Source organism: Triticum dicoccoides, chromosome 4B (genome assembly GCF_002162155.2).
Source record: "Triticum dicoccoides isolate Atlit2015 ecotype Zavitan chromosome 4B, WEW_v2.0, whole genome shotgun sequence".
Lineage (NCBI taxonomy): Eukaryota > Viridiplantae > Streptophyta > Magnoliopsida > Poales > Poaceae > Triticum > Triticum dicoccoides.
Window position 1 is genome coordinate 530469548 of NC_041387.1, and position 17521 is coordinate 530487068.

The following is a 17521-nucleotide window of genomic DNA, read 5'->3' on the forward strand; positions in this document are numbered from 1 at the left end:
GACGCACGGTTTAGGAGATAATTTTTTTTGAATAAACAGATCTATGAAAAAGGAAAAACTCTCAGGTTATGACAAATGACGCAAATGCAGCACCCCACTTGTCACAACTTGAGAAGATGAAAGTGATTTTTAAAAGGAGTACTCCTTAATTAGTAATTTTGGGTATATGCGCCAGCTCGCTATTTGGCGACCTGCGCGCCAAATAGGAGTGGCCCAGCCACACAGGCCCGGAAACTGCTAGCTAATGGGTAATATGGGCAATTCTAAAAAAAGAAAGGGTAAATATGGGCCGGATATGTTTCTCGTTGCGTTGGGCCCTAACCGGAGCGTCGTCCTCCAATCCACAGGACAGACTCCGCCGCCGCCCCCTCCCCTCTCCCACCTTTCCTCCTCCCCAGTCCCCACCCACGCACTTGCTCGTTTGCGTTGATCTGAGGGGGGCGTGATGGCGCTGAGGGGTGTTTGGCAGCTGCAGAAGCTTGTGGTGAACTACTGCGACTGGGGAGGGAGCAGCAGGGGAATCAGGTACCTTTCATCATGCCGATAAGAGCCGATTTCACCACTAGGCAGACCCTAGCGATTTGATCTGTGCTCGTTTGATGCGGTAACAAGTTTAGATTCGGTAGGGGAGACCGGACTTGCTCGTTCTGTTGATTGAGTTGGAGTTGTCTGTTGATTGTGCAGACCGACACTTTGCATAAAGTCAGTTTCTGCATGGAAAAAATTATTGTAAAGATCTTCCTTAAGTTAAATGTGTTATACTCCCCCCCGTTCCCTAACATAAGACCTTTTAGCCTTTTCTTGATTCGTATGTATCTACACACATTTTAGTATGTATGTTCACTCATTTTAGTATGTATGTAGTCAATATTTTGAAATACTAGCTAAAAGATCTTATATTAGGGAACGGAGGAGTAGTTATACCCTGTTATCTGGTTTTGCTGAAAGATGCCAGTAGTGTGTAGCCGTACAGGTTTGAGATGTACCGGTGAAGAACTAACTGTCAAGTTTGAGTATTTTTGGATACTTTGGGCCATTATCGTAAAATGTGTATAGGCCTTCACCCCCTCTGTTTACTGATGTAGGCCATTATGGTATGTGTACAGTCAAACTTGACCAATGTAGAGTTGTGTAGACTGGCAACATGGAAATGATTTCGACAAAATTGTAAGCAGAAGTAGGGATGGGCTATCTTTCCTCGTGGACACAATTGTGCATGTTGAGCATCGCGTTTGTATTATGTGTTCCACATGATGCCATTGAAAAATAGCTCGCTGAATTACTGGAAATGGAGAAATTTTGTTTAGAAGAGCAGTTCAGTTACAGTTTAAGCCAATAGTTATTTGCTGGTTGTGCTGTAAATGAAGCTCGGGATTTTGGATTCTTGAACATAAGTTTATTCTCAATTTCACATATTATCCTCTTTCCCTGTGCATTGGTAGGCTATACTTTAAGCATTAGTTGTATGACTTTGCAGCTTAAATATTGCTTGTATCAATATCTTTGTTGTCAGTATTCAGTGCCTGAACACTTGAATCTTTCAATTTGCCTGCTCCTTCACATCTAGCACTCCTTGGAATTGCAGGGCTTTTATGGAGTCACATCTTCCAGCTTTGAAGGAAAAGAATCCCCAGTTAGAGGTAGTGACACAGCTTGTCCGTGGTCAGCATCCTAACTTGAAGGGCATTTACAGTAAGATCTTCAATTCCTTTTTACCATCATAGTGTTATATCACGGGTTATATGGCAACTGTATTGCTTATTACGGTGTTACTTTCTGATAGCTGTTTAGATCTTTGTGTTGGTACTGACTAAATGCATAGAGTTAGTTATTTTTCATGCAGTCTCTTGCAGTCAAGCACTGTAGTTTACACTTGCCATATTTAGTTGAAAATTGCAGCACTGCGACATTTGTAACTGTTTCTTCCATGCGCTTAAGTACTTGTGATGAATTTAACTTGCTCAACAGCCCAAAGGTGAACTCACATGGTTTAAGCATGACAGGGTTAACTTTGTGCTCTTTGTATGAATAGATATTCTTTAGGAAATGTTGGCTTGTTTTGTTTGAGGGGCGCGCTTGTTCTATGCAAGTACATCCATCTCGGGTGTTCATTCAACAAATTCCATGGAATGCATTTCACAAATTGTAGTAACTTCTTCCACTTTTGTATTGTTTAGCCCCACGATAATTCCATTCCACTGCACTAGCCAAACCAAATCTGATGTTGTAGCAGGACTTACGGCATTACGCAGGCCAAAAACCATATAGATTCTGTTCGGCTGTTGTAGGAGGAGTTACGGCATTACGCAGGCCAAACAACCATATAGATTCTGTTAGGCTGTTGTAGGAGGAGTTACGGCATTACGCAGGCCAAACAACCATATAGATTATGTTCTTCTGTTGTAGGAGGAGATTACTTATTAGGATATTTTTCATAAAATGCCCACCCAAATACTGGCATGACAGGAAATATCACTCCCTAACTCACTGACAAAATGACAAGGCCCACTCACATGTCAGTAAGACACGATTCATATCAAAAGACCATCCATGTTAGTTGAACTCATGGCTACATGTGCTTGCTTTGTGATTATTATTTGATATTTATGCAACATTATTCTTGTGCAGAAAACCATAACGAGAGAGTGGTTTGTGTCAGAAATTTAGCACCTGAGGACATCATGTTGCAAGCTAGTAGGCTAAGGTGTTCTCTGGGAAGGAAAGTGGTGAAGCTGAGAACCAGACACGTGACGAAACGGCCAAGTGTCCAGGGGACATGGACGACGGAACTGAAGATGTGAGTCAAAGTTCTGAGACAGGCTGTTGCAGTGTTCCTTTTCAACTGTTTGAGATCTATGGCAAGAACTCTGTGCTGCTATTAGACCTACCTTTGGTCAGTAGTTACAGTTTCTTTCTTTTTTTGTTTGAGACATAATAATCTGATAATATCATGTAAACGTGTGAGATTCTTGTTAGTGGCGGATGTGATCTTAGACCATCATCTTCCGTGAACTTGCCAGGGTAGAATATTCGATGTGAGTGGCTCTGCATGCCATGAACAGTTCTTTTTCAATCCTTTGGTGGTTAACAGAGATGCTACTATTATTCTTAAACTGTCATTGCGGGGAATGTTCCTGTCAATCGAGTGAATCAGATGATTAACAGGAGTCTTGTTGCAAGTTTCGCTCTGAAACCGAAGGTATCTACTGCATTTCAATTGGGTGGCGTTAAAGCTGAGAATCAGACACAAGACAATACGGCGAGGTGGCCAAAAAGTGTAGATGAGTAGGAATCAGTTTTGATTCTTTGAACTTGCCAGGGTAGACAATTTGATCTGGGTGGCTCTGCAAGTCTGCATGTCATGAACAGTTCTTTTTTTCAATCCTGTGGTGGTTAACAGAGATGCTACTATGAGGACAATACGGCGAGGTGGCCAGAAAAATGTAGACGAAGAGAAATCAGGTTCCAGTTTTGTGGGGTCTTCCTATTGTTGGGATGGTGCTGTCCCAAGAACTGTTTCAGATACTCTGTTTTTAATAATGAGGAGAAGGTAAAAAGTGGTTCAGATTTTCGCCTGCTTCTTATTGATCATTTATTACAGTTGAGGTATATATGTATAATGGGATGTGGATATTTATATTGCTGTCTACCGTGCTGGTAGTGTCAGCCTGTCAGGGCATCATTCATCAGTGGCATCTGCCGTGCTGTCCGGTACCAGAATATCTACCTATCTTGAAGTCGTTTCAACCAGATTTTGCCCTCCACGGGTGTGTAAACCGTGATGCGCATCAGGAGAGGACGGCTGGAGCTGCAGTTTGCGTTGAGAATATCTGAACGCATAATGACCAGTAGTACCAGAAAGCTGGAGCAAGAGATAAGCAGCAGCGGACGCGGAGCGCACTAAGCAGTCGCCATCGGGCAAGCAGCCACACGCCTCCTTGAGGTCGCCGTCGGCGATGAGGCAGGCAGGCGGCGAGCCCAAAATCTCCTCAGGCAACATCCAGATCAGCACCTGCTTGCCAGAGAGAGGCACAGCATGTAGCTCAGCTGCCAGCAAAGTCTCTTCTTCTTCTGAAGGGTGATTAATAATGTTTTTTTTTGGGTGAAAAATAATTTTGGATGTTCATATGTGAACACCTACCCTACCTGGCGTGCTTCGCTGGGTTTCAACAGAGGGGAGGAACATCCTCCCTGGTTTCGTACGAGCGCCGTTCGTTCCCCGAGTTAACCAATAAATAGCCGCCAGCAGGCCGGGCCAGGCTGCCCCCACCGCGAAATAGTAGCGGCAACCCAAAGCAAAGCGCAGCAAACAACCCAGGACAGAGGGAGGCCGCTCGCCCTTCTCTTTCCCACCCCACCTCCCACACCCACCGCAACCGCAAAGGTTTTCTTCTCTTCTCTTCTCTCGCCAGCCAGGGAGGTTTCCCGTCCCGTCTCCGCCCCCGCCATGGCCACGTCGTTCGACCGCTGGGAGAAGGACCCCTTCTTCCTCGCCGCCGAGGAGGTCCAGGAGTCCGCCGATCGGTGCGCGCGCCGCCGTTTCGCACCTTTGTTTCTTTCTTCTTCTTCTTCTTCGGTTCCGGTTCTTATGGATCTCGTTTTTGTTTTCCTGTTCGCGACCTCGCAGGATGGAATCGGTGTATAAGATATGGGTGCAGGAGAGGAGCGGCGGCGGCTCGGCCCTCGGCGGGGAGGTCGGCGCCGCCGAGCTGCGCCGCGAGCTGCACACCGCGCTCGGCACCGCCAAGTGGCAGGTGAATTTGGCTCCTCGCTGCTACTCTCCCCTTACCGTTCGTGTCGCGGCCGTGGATTGATCCGCTCGCCTGGGTCGGCGTCCTCTGGTTCTGCTTGGGTTGTTAGATTTGTACAATCATGGTCAATTGGTGAAGTACTACTTGTCATGGCATATATGTTGACTCGTCATGAATCGTTTTTTACAGTTGCTCTAAAACATACTAGTAGGATTTCTTTTCTTTCTTCTGCTTACAAGTCATTGTGCAGAAATACTGCTTAGACTGCATTTACGTAGACGTTGGTGTGATTAAGACAGTACCAAGTCATGTAAAATTGCCCCGAAATACTTAAGAGGTTGGTACAGGTGCCTTCAACTCAGAAGCTAACTGTTGTTTATTTGTGCTTTTAGCTTGATGAACTTGAACGAGCAATTAGATCAAATGACGAGGTTGTCTCAGCGGGAAAGGATACGAGAGCACTGCATAGCAACTTTGTTGCGGCGATTGGCTATCGCATATTAGAGGTTGAGAACAACCTGAATGCATCCAATGTCGCAGAGGGGAGGGGCACACTGAGCTGGATTCATTTGGACGAGAGTGAGCGGGACGACCTTGCGGCTTTCTTATCTGCAAGCCCTCCTCAACATCAAGATAAAGTTGTTACAATCCCATCTGCTGGTGATATTCAGGTGGGCAGCAACCCGACAAGGGTGAGGAAAAATATTTCAGCTGACAGCTCCAATGATTCATCTGGCTCTGCAGACCTGAGTTCAGCGAGAGCAAAAGAAGATGCACATCGTGGGCACAGGAGGTCAGTCAGTGCCAGTGCTGATATTGGATCGTCGCCTATGTCATTTCCAAATGAACGAGAGGGTGCTGCTGAACAATCGTCTCTTGGCCCACACAGAGCACCTTTGCTGAATATTGTGAAAGCGTGCGGATTGCCGAGTGCCTTGAAACCTAAGCCTGCAGTTAAGTACAAAAAAGGAGCTGTGAGGTGGGCACATGCAGACAAACAGGATCTTGAAGCGGCAATCCCTCTCACAAATCCTCAGTTGGGGCAGGTGATTGAGATCTTACTTGAATTGTTCTAACATCCATTGTTCAATATGATTCAGTTTAAAGCTTAGTTTTATATCCTTATATTGCCATTCTTTGTTGTAGGGCTTAGATGGATACTCTGAACGAAGCATGAGTTACTTAAATACTTGCGATGGGGTTACATACAATAAGAAACTCTATGGTTGTCTTGGAGCACTGCGTAAGAAACTTCAGAGATCACAATATCAAATTCGATATGGGCGGCCTGCTCAATTGATTGTATTTGCACTTGCCATTCTCATAATATGTAAGTTCGCTCATTCTATATGTTCTTTGTTTTGTTCTATTCCTTGCTCAAGCAACTAGAAATAAAGGCTAGAAATGTCAGTTGCAGCCTAAATATATATATTAGGTATGCTGTGATAATCAATTCTGTAACTTATCCATTCCACCACACATCACAATACCAGTTTAATGTTTACTACTCCCTCCGTTCCAAAATGTAAGACGTTTTTCTGACACTATCATAGTATAAAAAAAGTCTTACATTTCGGGACGGAGGGAGTATCTTTTAAGGTTGATTTTACGTTCAACAGAGTTTCAGCTGAATTTTGAGTAGAAAACTTGCATTTGATATTGTGCTAAGTGATGACTTGATCCAATCATAAATTTCTTAGGGTCACCACTTATTATTCAATGTTTTATACTCATACCTTACTGTTTCTTGTACTTCCTTTCCAGTTGTGTTTGTATTCAAGACAATATGGTGAGAAATTTGCATGGGCTCGTGATTGGGTTAGAAAAGCCCCACCAGATCAGCATAAATTGCATGTGGACAGGAGTGACCATGCACATATGGGAAGTTGGGAACCATGGCAGACTGTTTCTGGTAATCCACATTGAAACAAATGAAGAATGATCGTGGAGCAATTCACCACGCTACGTCTGTAACTCAGTGGCTTTGCCATTGGATATGCACTGGACGGTGGACGGTGTGTGCGGCATGGTGTATCTTAAGATCTCAGTTCTCACAGTGACCAGTTGGCTTGTGCTTAATGGTATGCCCTGAACTTCAAATTAGGGTCATGCTGCACTAGTGGTGATGCAGGTGCAGCTAGCAACAGGAATGCGACTGGGAGTGCCGACTGGTGATTGTGCTATCGCCTATGGGGCCTTACTTGAGATTTGAGAAGGCTTCCCTTTGGTTATTTTATTGAACCTGTGATAATTGGTTCCAGATACAAATAGAGATTTGTTCTCAAGTGCTGTAGAAGAGGCTGGAATAGTTGTACCGGGATCTGCTTGAACTGTAATAATACCTAAACAACAGAGTTAGAGGCTTGGCGATCCTGTTTGGTCTGTGGCTGAATTTATAATCTGAAGTTCAAATTTCACAGGTGCTAATAGGCTTTTGATAATTCTACAGAGTTGCATCTTTGAGAAGTTTTACCACCCATAAAAAGCCATAAACTGGTGTAACTGGCATCTCTAGCTCCTGATTATTATCCACGGATGCCTTCTGTTGCAATAAACCAGCCCTGTTGACTGAGTTAACTGAATTCTCTCTTCCCATATTTTTTTCTTTGAAAGAGAGGTTTTTTGTTTGTTAAGCTGCTGCAACCAGGAGCAGATGTCAAACCTTTTGATGTGCACTCAAGCACATTAAATAAACTTGTGGTTAATCATTTCCCGCACTTCACTTTGCTTTGTATGCTTGTGGGCTTTCTAATTAGATTATTGCCTAGTTACTTTGCTTTGAGATTGCTTGCCATATAGGTTGTTTTCATCTAGTTCCATATCAAGATAACCTACTTTATTCATAAATCCTAAAAATTGATAATTAAACTTAAAATTGTTAGTCTTTTATTCACCCACCCTTTCGGTCGTATAGATACTTTCATATAGTACACGACAAATACATTGTACGTATAGTGACAAAGGCCATATCTCGTCATGTCTCAAGGTGGACCGGTCCAACTCGGTGATTCCCATCCCTTATGTACTATTGGGTTAGTATCTCTATGCCCACAACTTGTGAAACATAGTCATCAACCGAATAGTATACTAGTCAAAGGATATATGTCTGTATAACCTTGTCACTTAAGGACTATTAGACTAATCATCATAAAACATATAATCTCATAAACAAGTCACATGCTCATTGGTACATATCAGTGATGATGTTTAAGGACAATAGAAATAATTCATGAATACATATAAGGAAATAACATCATCATGATTGCCTCTAGGGCATGTCTCTTGTAGGGCTCTTCTCGTCGCGGATCCGCCACTCAAGCTCTAGGCCAGCTGCGCCGCCGAGACTCGCCCTCCTTTGGTTGTGGGGCCGCGGACTCTTCCAGCAGCTGGAGTGCAGCCTCCTCGACTATTGGGTTCCTGACCTCCTTTGTCTCCTGGCCGCATGTCTTTAATCATCATCGGAGCCAGCCCTCTCCTAGTCATGAGCCCCCGGCGAGGTCACCGTCTTCCTGGTCTGGTGCCTATGCTCGACGGCTAACTGCTAGGTGGTCCACCTGAACAACACATGGTTGTTTCGCTTCCTGATCGTGCCGACGCCGGCAAACCACTTGAGCGGCGGATTGTGGTGCCCATCGAAGGGTCTTCGTGAGTGTTCCTCGCTCCAGATCCAGTGGTGGCTGTCGGTGGGCTGCACTGGCGAGGTTGCGGGATGTAGCTGGGAGGCTCCTTTGTGGGTTTTGGCGGCTCTTACTCCGACCAATTTGCATTCGACAGTGAGATGAATTCTATGGATGGCAACTTCATGCAGAGGGTTGGTTGTGCAATGGCGGTGGTGACACCGTCACGTCATGACTGTCCTACGTTTGAAGTTGTTGGGATCGCGAAAAGTAGTGGCAAACAACACATGATTGACTTTGATTTGGTGATGCTTTTCGTGTACCCGGTCCCAAGCTCCGGGGTGAAAACCCAGTCTGACCCGTGTTGGTTATACCTGGCAATAGCAATGTTTTTTGCGTCGTTACCTTATTGAAGGCATTGTTCGGATATGCTCGGACTTGTTCTTCAGAACGAAAACTTATGATCTTGACTTTGGTGGTTGGATCCGGTGACGATGACGCTCGACCGTTGTACCATTTCGAAAGGTGTTGTTGTTGAAGAACCGTTCTCATGATTCTTGTGGCGTCAAGAGATGGTTGATGTGGACATGGTCATTGTTGTAGTTTATGAACCGCTTAGTTTTCCGTCGCTTTGGCATAACTTTGATATTGTACGACTTTATTCTATGCTGGCGTATTTTTTCACTTTTATGTTGGGGTGTTGGCTTAGATGTGTGCATCCTATTTATGGGTATAGAGTTTGTATACCCTGATCAATAAATCCACCGTTTATCTCGCGAAAAACAATCAATTCTACTTCGACCATTGTAGCATCTGACTTTCTATCCCCGGTCCTAAGGCTTCATTTCGCCCCCACCCAGAAAACACCCTCGCTCTCCACCCTCACCTTACACCGGCGGGAGAGGAGCGTGCTTCTCCGCTCGCTGAAATCTCGCGGCTCCTGCTGGTTGATGTTCTGCTCCGGGTCTGGCACAGCAAGGTGAGAACACAATCCCTTGTTCGTACTATTTGCTGCCCATGAATTGGATCTGAGCAGAGCATCATTCACATTCGCAGAGGCCAGAGGGGGGAGGCCGGTGGTAGGTAGGCTTCTGCTTCTCCGTCGTCCTCGGGGTCGAGCAGATTCTCTTGGCCGGTGTGCTGCTCTGATGCCGTCTTCCCCGTGCGAACTCAACACTGCACAGGTCTTTTTTTATCCATCGAAACCCTAACTAATAGCTGCACTTTAGAGTAAGATATTCGATTAGCTTTGCGTGCTTCCGATCCAATTAATTCATTGTTAGACAATCCATGAGTTCCCAAGTAGAGCAATTAGCCCATGGTACATGGAATGGAAGGTACTATGTGCAGTTAGCCCTTCTTCCAGTTTGTGATGACTTCTGACTGATTAATCAGCTACGCGCCGAGTTAATTAATTCATGATTTCCTTGCTTCTTTATGATATTCGTGTTTGGAGTGTGTATATACACACCTGCAGAGCTCTTGAAACAAATGGGTAAGAACAGATTGATTATTAAATGCATGGAAAGTTGCAAGAAAACCAAACGGCTAGAAATCTGTAGGTGTGAAAATAGATTACGTGCAAAGATCCTTTACAGAGAGCATTATGTTGTGACCAAATTCTTGGTCTAATCCTGCATATCTGTAAGCCGTTGTTCAGTTTTGCTTTTAGTACTGAATCGAACTTAATTTTTTTCAAGATGTCAATTGCTCTATACTAATGTTTATGATTACGTTATCCCAATAAAGCTGAACTTGAAATGGATTAAAATGACTAACTCGTGTAGCAACTGCTTTGTCCCCCAGTAAAACATAGTTTCAGATGATTGAATTATGTTACAGTTTTTTTGTCTCCATGATTAAAAAACTGCTTTCGTGTCTATCCTGACATTATGAGTTTTGCTTTTCAGTAAACTACAATAGAGATGGACACTGAGAATGGTTTTCTTGCTGCTAAGCTAACTGATGATCTAGTGGTGGAGATCCTCTCCCGGCTGCCGTTCAAGTCTTTTTGCCGCTTCAAATGTGTCTGCAAGGCCTGGCTTGCCTTCTCCTCTAATCCAGATTACTGCAAGGAGCTTTTGAAAATTCCGATGGGTCTTCTATATCAACACCGTTATGATGAATTTGATAATGATTTCGATGACTCTGCTATCAAGCTTGCTAGCCTGCCCCACAATGACAAGGAATTTGATGAAGCTCTTAGTTTCCTACCACAATATGAGCAGTTAGAGCTGCTGGACTCTTGCAATGGCCTGGTCCTTTGTAAGTACAAGAGCAGCTGTACTCCTTTTGGTATTTGCTGCTTTATCGTGTGCAATCCGGCAACACGAGAGTGGAAGGTGCTCCCTGATACTCCTCCTAGCGATTATAAACCTTTTTGCAATGTGAGTTTTCTGGCTTTTAGCCCATCATGGTCGACAAAGTTCTACATCTTCAACTCTCAGCGGCCGAGCACCCGCTATTGGGTATTTGGCCCCGTCAAATTTCAGGTGTTCTTGTCTGACCTTAACACTTGGTTTCTGTATGATACATCAGTGCTCTTTGAGGCAAAAGTTTCTCGACCACACATGTTTATAGATGGAGCATTGTATGTGCACACAGGTTTGCATGACATTCTGGTCCTGAAAAGCTTGGAGGAAACTAGTTCTGGCATTCCGCCGTCTCTTCGGACTATTAAGTTGCCGCATGAAGATGGTGCCTTTATGGGTAGGTTTGGCCAATGTTGCTTTGGCCAATCTTCGGGGGCCTTGCACTATGCATTGCCAGAGGAGGATGCTCGTACGATTCTTGTTTGGAGTCTTGATGTTGATGAGCCTTATGAGTGGAGCCTCAAGTACCGCCTCAATATGAGCCAAGCATTCGGAAGGGACAACCTTTGTCAGCATGGTGCACCCCACTGGAAATCCGACTATGCTGTCGTCGCTCTTGATCTGGAGAGAGATGGTCTTTTCCTGATTGACAAACGGGAGGACAAGATCCGTTTGTACAAAATTAGCACCGGTGGACTTACTCACATTCAACCAGAAGACCACTGCTCCCGCTTTTTGAATAACAAGTACTATCATTATGTGGCATCCTACTCAAAGCTCCCAGCTTTAACCATGTAGTCGGTACCATCTTTGTTTGGCTTTTGAGCGTGACACCTCTTTATATATGCTGTCAAAAAATGCAGAGGCAGTTCTTCTCTCAGTTAATTGCTATTTATGGACTGTAATCTAGGGCCATTTTTTGTTTTCTTGAACCTATTCCGTTTGAGTACCAAATATTAATGAGGTTAGCTCTATTCTGTCGTCATGTAAATAAACTGATTGTAGCAGAAGCTGCATGTAAGCTGGGAGCCCTATGTATTCTGCCCTAGCCATCTCTCTGCAAATACAGTTCCTGAGATTTCTGAGGGAAGATGCTGAATTTCTTGGAAATGCTAGAGGAGTGTGTGCTTTGTGACATCTGTCTGAATGGAAGAAATCATGGCGTGCTCCCGTGAAAGGATAAACTGGATTCAGGAAGGAGAAAGTTTTGACTATCTAACGTTGAAACCCATACTCCACTTCAAGGTATCTCTTTATTATGTAAACTGGTATAGCCCTTTACATTGCTCTCATACTAGAAATAACAATTCCCCACAAAAGCACGGGGAAAACGAGATCAAGCAGTAGCAGAGAACCTGCTACTGCTCCGTTTTAAACCGTATATGCTGGCAGTGGTTTTATCGTACATGCGTGTATGTAACGGCCGGAGGCGATGGCTACTGCGGAGTTGGGGCGTATGGGGCGTACGGGGGCCAGTACAACTGGAGCTCCATCTTGTACGTGACCGTCGATCCCCGCAGGTCCACCGGCGACGACCGGACGTAGCCCAAGGCGTACGCGAAGTCACCGGTGCCGCCCACCACCGGGTAGTCAGACGGCCTGGTGTTGTGGGTTCCCCCGAGGACGGACACGGAGCCCCGGTGGCCGCGGTGGTGGATCGTGATCTTGGCCAACGACAGGCTCAGCAGCCCGTCGAGGCTGGTCGTGATGGACGTCCCCTCGGCCACGCCGACCACCGGGGAGGCCCCGTCGGCGTGCACCGTCAGGTTGTCGCGGAAGACGTAGACGGTGCCGAAGGGCGTGGTGGTCTGGCTGACCCCGGCGCCCGCCACGCCGTCGACGACCATGTAGGCGGTCTTGTTGATGGTCTCTTGCTGGTACAGGGTGAAGCTGAGCGTCTTGCCGCCGCCGCCGTCTCTGGTCTCGTTGCTGCGTGGCGGCGCTGCAGCTGCAAGTGAGAACAGCTTTGAGGTGCGACACCATGGTGATCACCATCGTCAAGCGCAGCAGCAAGCTGGCGGACCGGGTGTTCGCAGCCATGCTGATCGATCGGTCTCTTGATGGTTTTGCTGTTGGGGCTAGCTACAAAGCGTCTCTATATATAGGGCCGCTAGCGGCTAGGACCTAGGAGTCGATCGAGCCTGAGTCAAGGTTTAGTCTTGATGAGATTCCACACTGAGCTGTTGGTCTTGGTCCAAGTCTAGTTGTGGTGTTGCTGAATGTTCTCAGTTTCTCTGTCAACACTCTCTGTTTGGTTGTTTTATCTGGAGGGCGGCAAAGTCAAAAGGTCTTTTTAAATTTCAAGAGCGTATCTTGCTCGGCAAAGAAAAAAAAGACCAGTGGCCATGACTTACAGAGTTTTCTAGAACAAAGGCTTAAGAAGAGTCCGCATTTGAATTAACAAAGATATCAACCAGCTAGGATTTATAACGACGAACAACAGAAACAAAACCTAGTATATAACAAGGCAAAGTACAACAATGAACAAATAAATAAATAAGTAAAAAATAAAGCGAGCAAAACACTAGAAACTTCCCATTTACTTGCAGGCTTTTCCTCAACCTTGCCGATAAGCGCCTCATGGCTCGCTCGCGGAGTTCTTACATCTGAATAGAGTCTTTACTCATAAAGCCTATACCTATACCTGATGATTTTCAATCCACAACTCATTTCTTGGATATGTGACGAGCTTTGCAAATTGTGATAAGGCCGCCAGAGAAACAGGTAAAAAAGCCTCAAATGCAACAAGCTAAAAACAATTAACAAGAAACACCAAGCTTGGAGACACTAAGATCTCTTTTGTGAACGAAGCACCGAAGAAGAGGAACATGCCGACTCGAGAGGTGAAAAGCCCGTCCACAAAGGAAGGGCATGCGATCTTAAAACAATTGAGGATCATGATGCGACATAAGCGTCCATTTCCATCCCCAAAGAAGGCCTCTACCTCCTCGTCTGGCTCGAACATATGTCGCACCATCGAACAATGGAGTTGCTTGCCCTATGGCATGGAAGAATGTCGTCGATAGGCTCCAACAAAGAAAGGATTGAAACATCGTGCCGCAGACGGCCTACCTAGAACAGAGCACTGCAACTGCCCATGGGCTCACCACTAAAGAGAAGAAAGTTGCTAGCTTGGATGAAGAAGGATAATAGCAGAAGGTTGGGGTAACAACGAGGGTCGAGGAGGAAGATATGACGCCTTAAGAAGGAGCTTTGTCTCGTGCACCACACCATTTTTCATCTTCCGGTGGCGCGAAGATGGCCAAAATAAACGACACTTCCGAACCATGAAAGTTGCCTCCGCCGTCCACCAACCACAACACAAACAACGCTCATAGCCACCAAAGGTCCCAAGACGGCCCCTACAAGGAGACACCGTCTAGAACTCTGTTGCAGCACAACAAAGTTAGGATTTTCACCCTAGAGGAGGAGGTGCAAGTAATAAGAAGACCTGCATGGCACCTCCATGGATGGGAACAACGCCGGCGGGCCTAGGATTTCTTCCAGTCTTGATCCCCCACCAACCAGCACCCCAACCAACTCGCAATCCGATGGCCCACGTCGGCACAAACCAGATCCAGAGGGGTGGAGACCTCCGAAGATTAAAGGGAAGGAAGCAATCAGATCTGACATTGTTGTTTTTCAGAGCAAACACCATACTATGCTCCACACCCATCGACAGCCATGTCGTCCACACGACCACAACAAATTGTTGGAAATATGCCCTAGAGGCAATAATAAATTAGTTATTATTATTATATTTCCTTGTTCATGATAATCATTTATTATCCATGCTATAATTGTATTGATAGGAAACTCAGATACATGTGTGGATACATAGACAACACCATGTCCCTAGTAAGCCTCTAGTTGACTAGCTCGTTGATCAATAGATGGTTACGGTTTCCTGACCATGGACATTGGATGTCGTTGATAACGGGATCACATCATTAGGAGAATGATGTGATGGACAAGACCCAATCCTAAGCCTAGCACAAAGATCGTAGTTCGTATGCTAAAGCTTTTCTAATGTCAAGTATCATTTCCTTAGACCATGAGATTGTGCAACTCCCGGATACCGTAGGAATGCTTTGGGTGCACCAAACGTCACAACGTAACTGGGTGGCTATAAAGGCGCACTACGGGTATCTCCGAAAATGTCTGTTGGGTTGGCACGAATCGAGACTGAGATTTGTCACTCCGTGTAAACGGAGAGGTATCTCTGGGCCCACTCGGTAGGACATCATCATAATGTGCACAATGTGACCAAGGGGTTGATCACGGGATGATGTGTTACGGAACGAGTAAAAAGACTTGCCAGTAACGAGATTGAATAAGGTATCGGCATACCGACGATCGAATCTCGGGCAAGTACAATACCGCTAGACAAAGGGAATTGTATACGGGATTGATTGAGTCCTTGACATCGTGGTTCATCCGATGAGATCATCGTGGAACATGTGGGAGCCAACATGGGTATCCAGATCCCGCTGTTGGTTATTGACCGGAGAACGTCTCGGTCATGTCTGCATGGTTCCCGAACTCGTAGGGTCTACACACTTAAGGTTCGATGACGCTAGGGTTATAAAGGAAGTTTGTATGTGGTTACCGAATGTTGTTCGGAGTCCCGGATGAGATCCCGGACGTCACGAGGAGTTCCGGAATGGTCCGGAGGTAAAGATTTATATATGGGAAGTCCTGTTTTGGTCGCCGGAAAAGTTTCGGGTTTTATCGGTAATGTACCGGGACCACCGGGAGGGTCCCGGGGGTCCACCAAGTGGGGCCACCATCCCCGGAGGGCTGCATGGGCCAAGTGTGGGAGGGGACCAGCCCCAGGTGGGCTGGTGCGCCCCCCCACAAGGGCCCAAGCCGCCTAGGGTTTGGGGAAGGGGGCGCACCCACCTAACTTGGGGGGCAAGTTTCCCCTCTTCCTCCCCTTGGCCGCACCCTAGATGGGTTTTGGGCTGGCTGCCGCCCCCCCTCTCCTCCTATATATAGTGGAGGCATACGAGCAGCCCAACACACGAAGTTCTTCTCATGTTGGCGCAGCCCTACCTCTCTTTCTCCTCATATCTCGCGGTGCTTGGCAAAGCCCTGCTGGATCACCACGCTCCTCCACCACCACCACGCCGTTGTGCTGCTGCTGGATGGAGTCTTCCTCAACCTCTCCCTCTCTCCTTGCTGGATCAAGAAGGAGGAGACGTCCCCGGGTTGTACGTGTGTTGAACGCGGAGGTGCCGTCCGTTCGGCACTAGGATCTCCGGTGATTTGGATCACGATGAGTACGACTCCTTCAACCCCGTTCTCTTGAACGCTTCCGCTTAGCGATCTACAAGGGTATGTAGATGCACTCCACTCTCTCTCGTTGCTAGTTTCTCCATAGATAGATCTTGGTGACTTAGGAAAATTTTGAATTTCTGCTATGTTCCCCAACACAAATAGACCACGCCAACGCCAACTGCTCGTTGTAGAGTTGATGGCGCCTCGCCAGCTGAGGCCGCTGCCTTAGAGCCCAATGCCTCCCCCATGTGAGGCGACACAGAGTGCGGCAATTCAAAGGGCTCTTGGTGCACTCGCATGTTATCTTTCAGGCACTATTACAACTCTTATGAGATAGAAGTTATGAAATGTTTTGATAATATTAAAGATAACTTTAAAGCTCTCCTAGACTATTATGGATCACTTATTTACTTTGGTTTTTGGTTTGATAGCTAAGGGCATATCGAACATGGATCATCAAATAGACACCACCAAATGCCCGTGGACACATCTAGACGTGTTGCTGGACAACCGGCCGACAGTGTTCATCCAACCGCGTCCCCCGAAAGACCGTGGATGTCATAGTTTTCATTTATTTTTGGATTACTATTTAGTATTTACACAAAAAAGCCTAAAAGGGAGAAAAAAACCTAATCAACTTCTCGTCATTGTCCGAGTTGAGGTCAACGACCCCAAGGTCGACGGTTCGGCCTCGTAGTCGTTGGGGGTCGACACGAACGAGAGGGAGCTATTGATGTTGCCTTTTTGGCATCGTCGGGCGACATGCTGCTTCGGTGCCTCATCATCCTGGACCACCAGCTCCTCAAAAAATTGGGTGCATTGACATGGAGCTATCAATGAGCTTCTCGGAAAACTGGGTGCATTGACATGGAGCTATCAACACTTGTAGGGGACCATGCAGGCTCTATACATGGACGCGAGCACCGCTCAGTTCACGTTGACGATACTAGGGTCCGTCTTATCGATGCCCCGACGATAACATTGCACGCGTGCTCCGCTTCCATCTGAGCCTCGACCAATCGGTGTGGTTGTCATGTTGTACTGTTGCTCCACGTGCAACAACCAGAAAACAAACATTGGCGTGGTGTGGATGACAATCGCCTCCTCCTCCGCGCCCTCCGTCATGGCCATTGGGTCGCCCTCCTTCCCCTCCACCGAGTTTGGCTCTAGAGAGCTCGATGATTGGGTTGCCTCATTTTGATCCTGGCGCCGGGCACCTGTGGCATGGACCTACACTGCCGACAACAGTTTAAACCATGAAATCGCAGAGCCAACTATTGCGATGTTGAACGATGAACGCAGATGCAAACTAGGGATGTGAAATAGCTGCGACAAGCGGAGTAGCAAAGATGTGAATGCAGGCAGCTGGAGTAGGCTTCTCGATAGCCGCGCCGACATGAATGCGGTTAGGTAGCTGCGCCCAATGTAAATGCGTGGAGGGTTCTAGAGCTAAAGGACCGGAAATAAATGTCCGAACTTTCAACAGCTCCTTCAATTTGAGGCCAACTTGTGGGATTTGAGAGGCATTTTAATGCTTTGATTACGGTAGCATCGGAGCTCG

The 17521-nt window shown here is 46.4% G+C and overlaps 4 protein-coding genes across 5 annotated transcripts; 3 read left to right on the forward strand and 1 right to left on the reverse strand.

The window, feature by feature from the left end:
• Positions 1-318: 318 nt before the first annotated feature.
• LOC119291284 (54S ribosomal protein L51, mitochondrial-like) lies at positions 319-3141 on the forward strand. The gene is made up of 3 exons (XM_037570017.1): positions 319-525; positions 1586-1692; positions 2629-3141. Exons 1-3 carry the CDS (start codon positions 446-448, stop codon positions 2799-2801), a joined length of 360 nt encoding a protein of 119 aa, XP_037425914.1. The 5' UTR covers positions 319-445; the 3' UTR covers positions 2802-3141.
• Positions 3142-4256: 1115 nt separating this feature from the next.
• LOC119291285 lies at positions 4257-7170 on the forward strand. The gene is made up of 5 exons (XM_037570020.1): positions 4257-4524; positions 4628-4754; positions 5144-5797; positions 5898-6081; positions 6516-7170. The coding sequence occupies exons 1-5, from the start codon at positions 4448-4450 to the stop codon at positions 6542-6544; spliced, it is 1071 nt and encodes a 356-aa protein (XP_037425917.1). The 5' UTR covers positions 4257-4447; the 3' UTR covers positions 6545-7170.
• A 2013-nt stretch (positions 7171-9183) lies between these two features.
• Positions 9184-11542, forward strand: LOC119291286 (F-box protein At5g49610-like). Of its 2 annotated transcripts, XR_005142323.1 has the most exons (4): positions 9184-9347; positions 9425-9552; positions 10279-10860; positions 10973-11542. XR_005142323.1 is itself a non-coding variant. In XM_037570021.1 (3 exons), exon 3 carries the CDS (start codon positions 10294-10296, stop codon positions 11476-11478), a length of 1185 nt encoding a protein of 394 aa, XP_037425918.1. In that variant the 5' UTR covers positions 9184-9347; positions 9425-9552; positions 10279-10293; the 3' UTR covers positions 11479-11542. The 2 variants fall into 2 exon arrangements, 1 of the variants encoding a protein (XP_037425918.1); XM_037570021.1 differs by having other exon boundaries at positions 10279-11542.
• A 326-nt stretch (positions 11543-11868) lies between these two features.
• Positions 11869-12726, reverse strand: LOC119291287 (dirigent protein 9-like). Its single transcript, XM_037570022.1, has one exon. The coding sequence runs from the start codon at positions 12525-12527 to the stop codon at positions 12117-12119; it is 411 nt and encodes a 136-aa protein (XP_037425919.1). The 5' UTR covers positions 12528-12726; the 3' UTR covers positions 11869-12116.
• Between the last annotated feature and the right edge of the window lie 4795 nt (positions 12727-17521).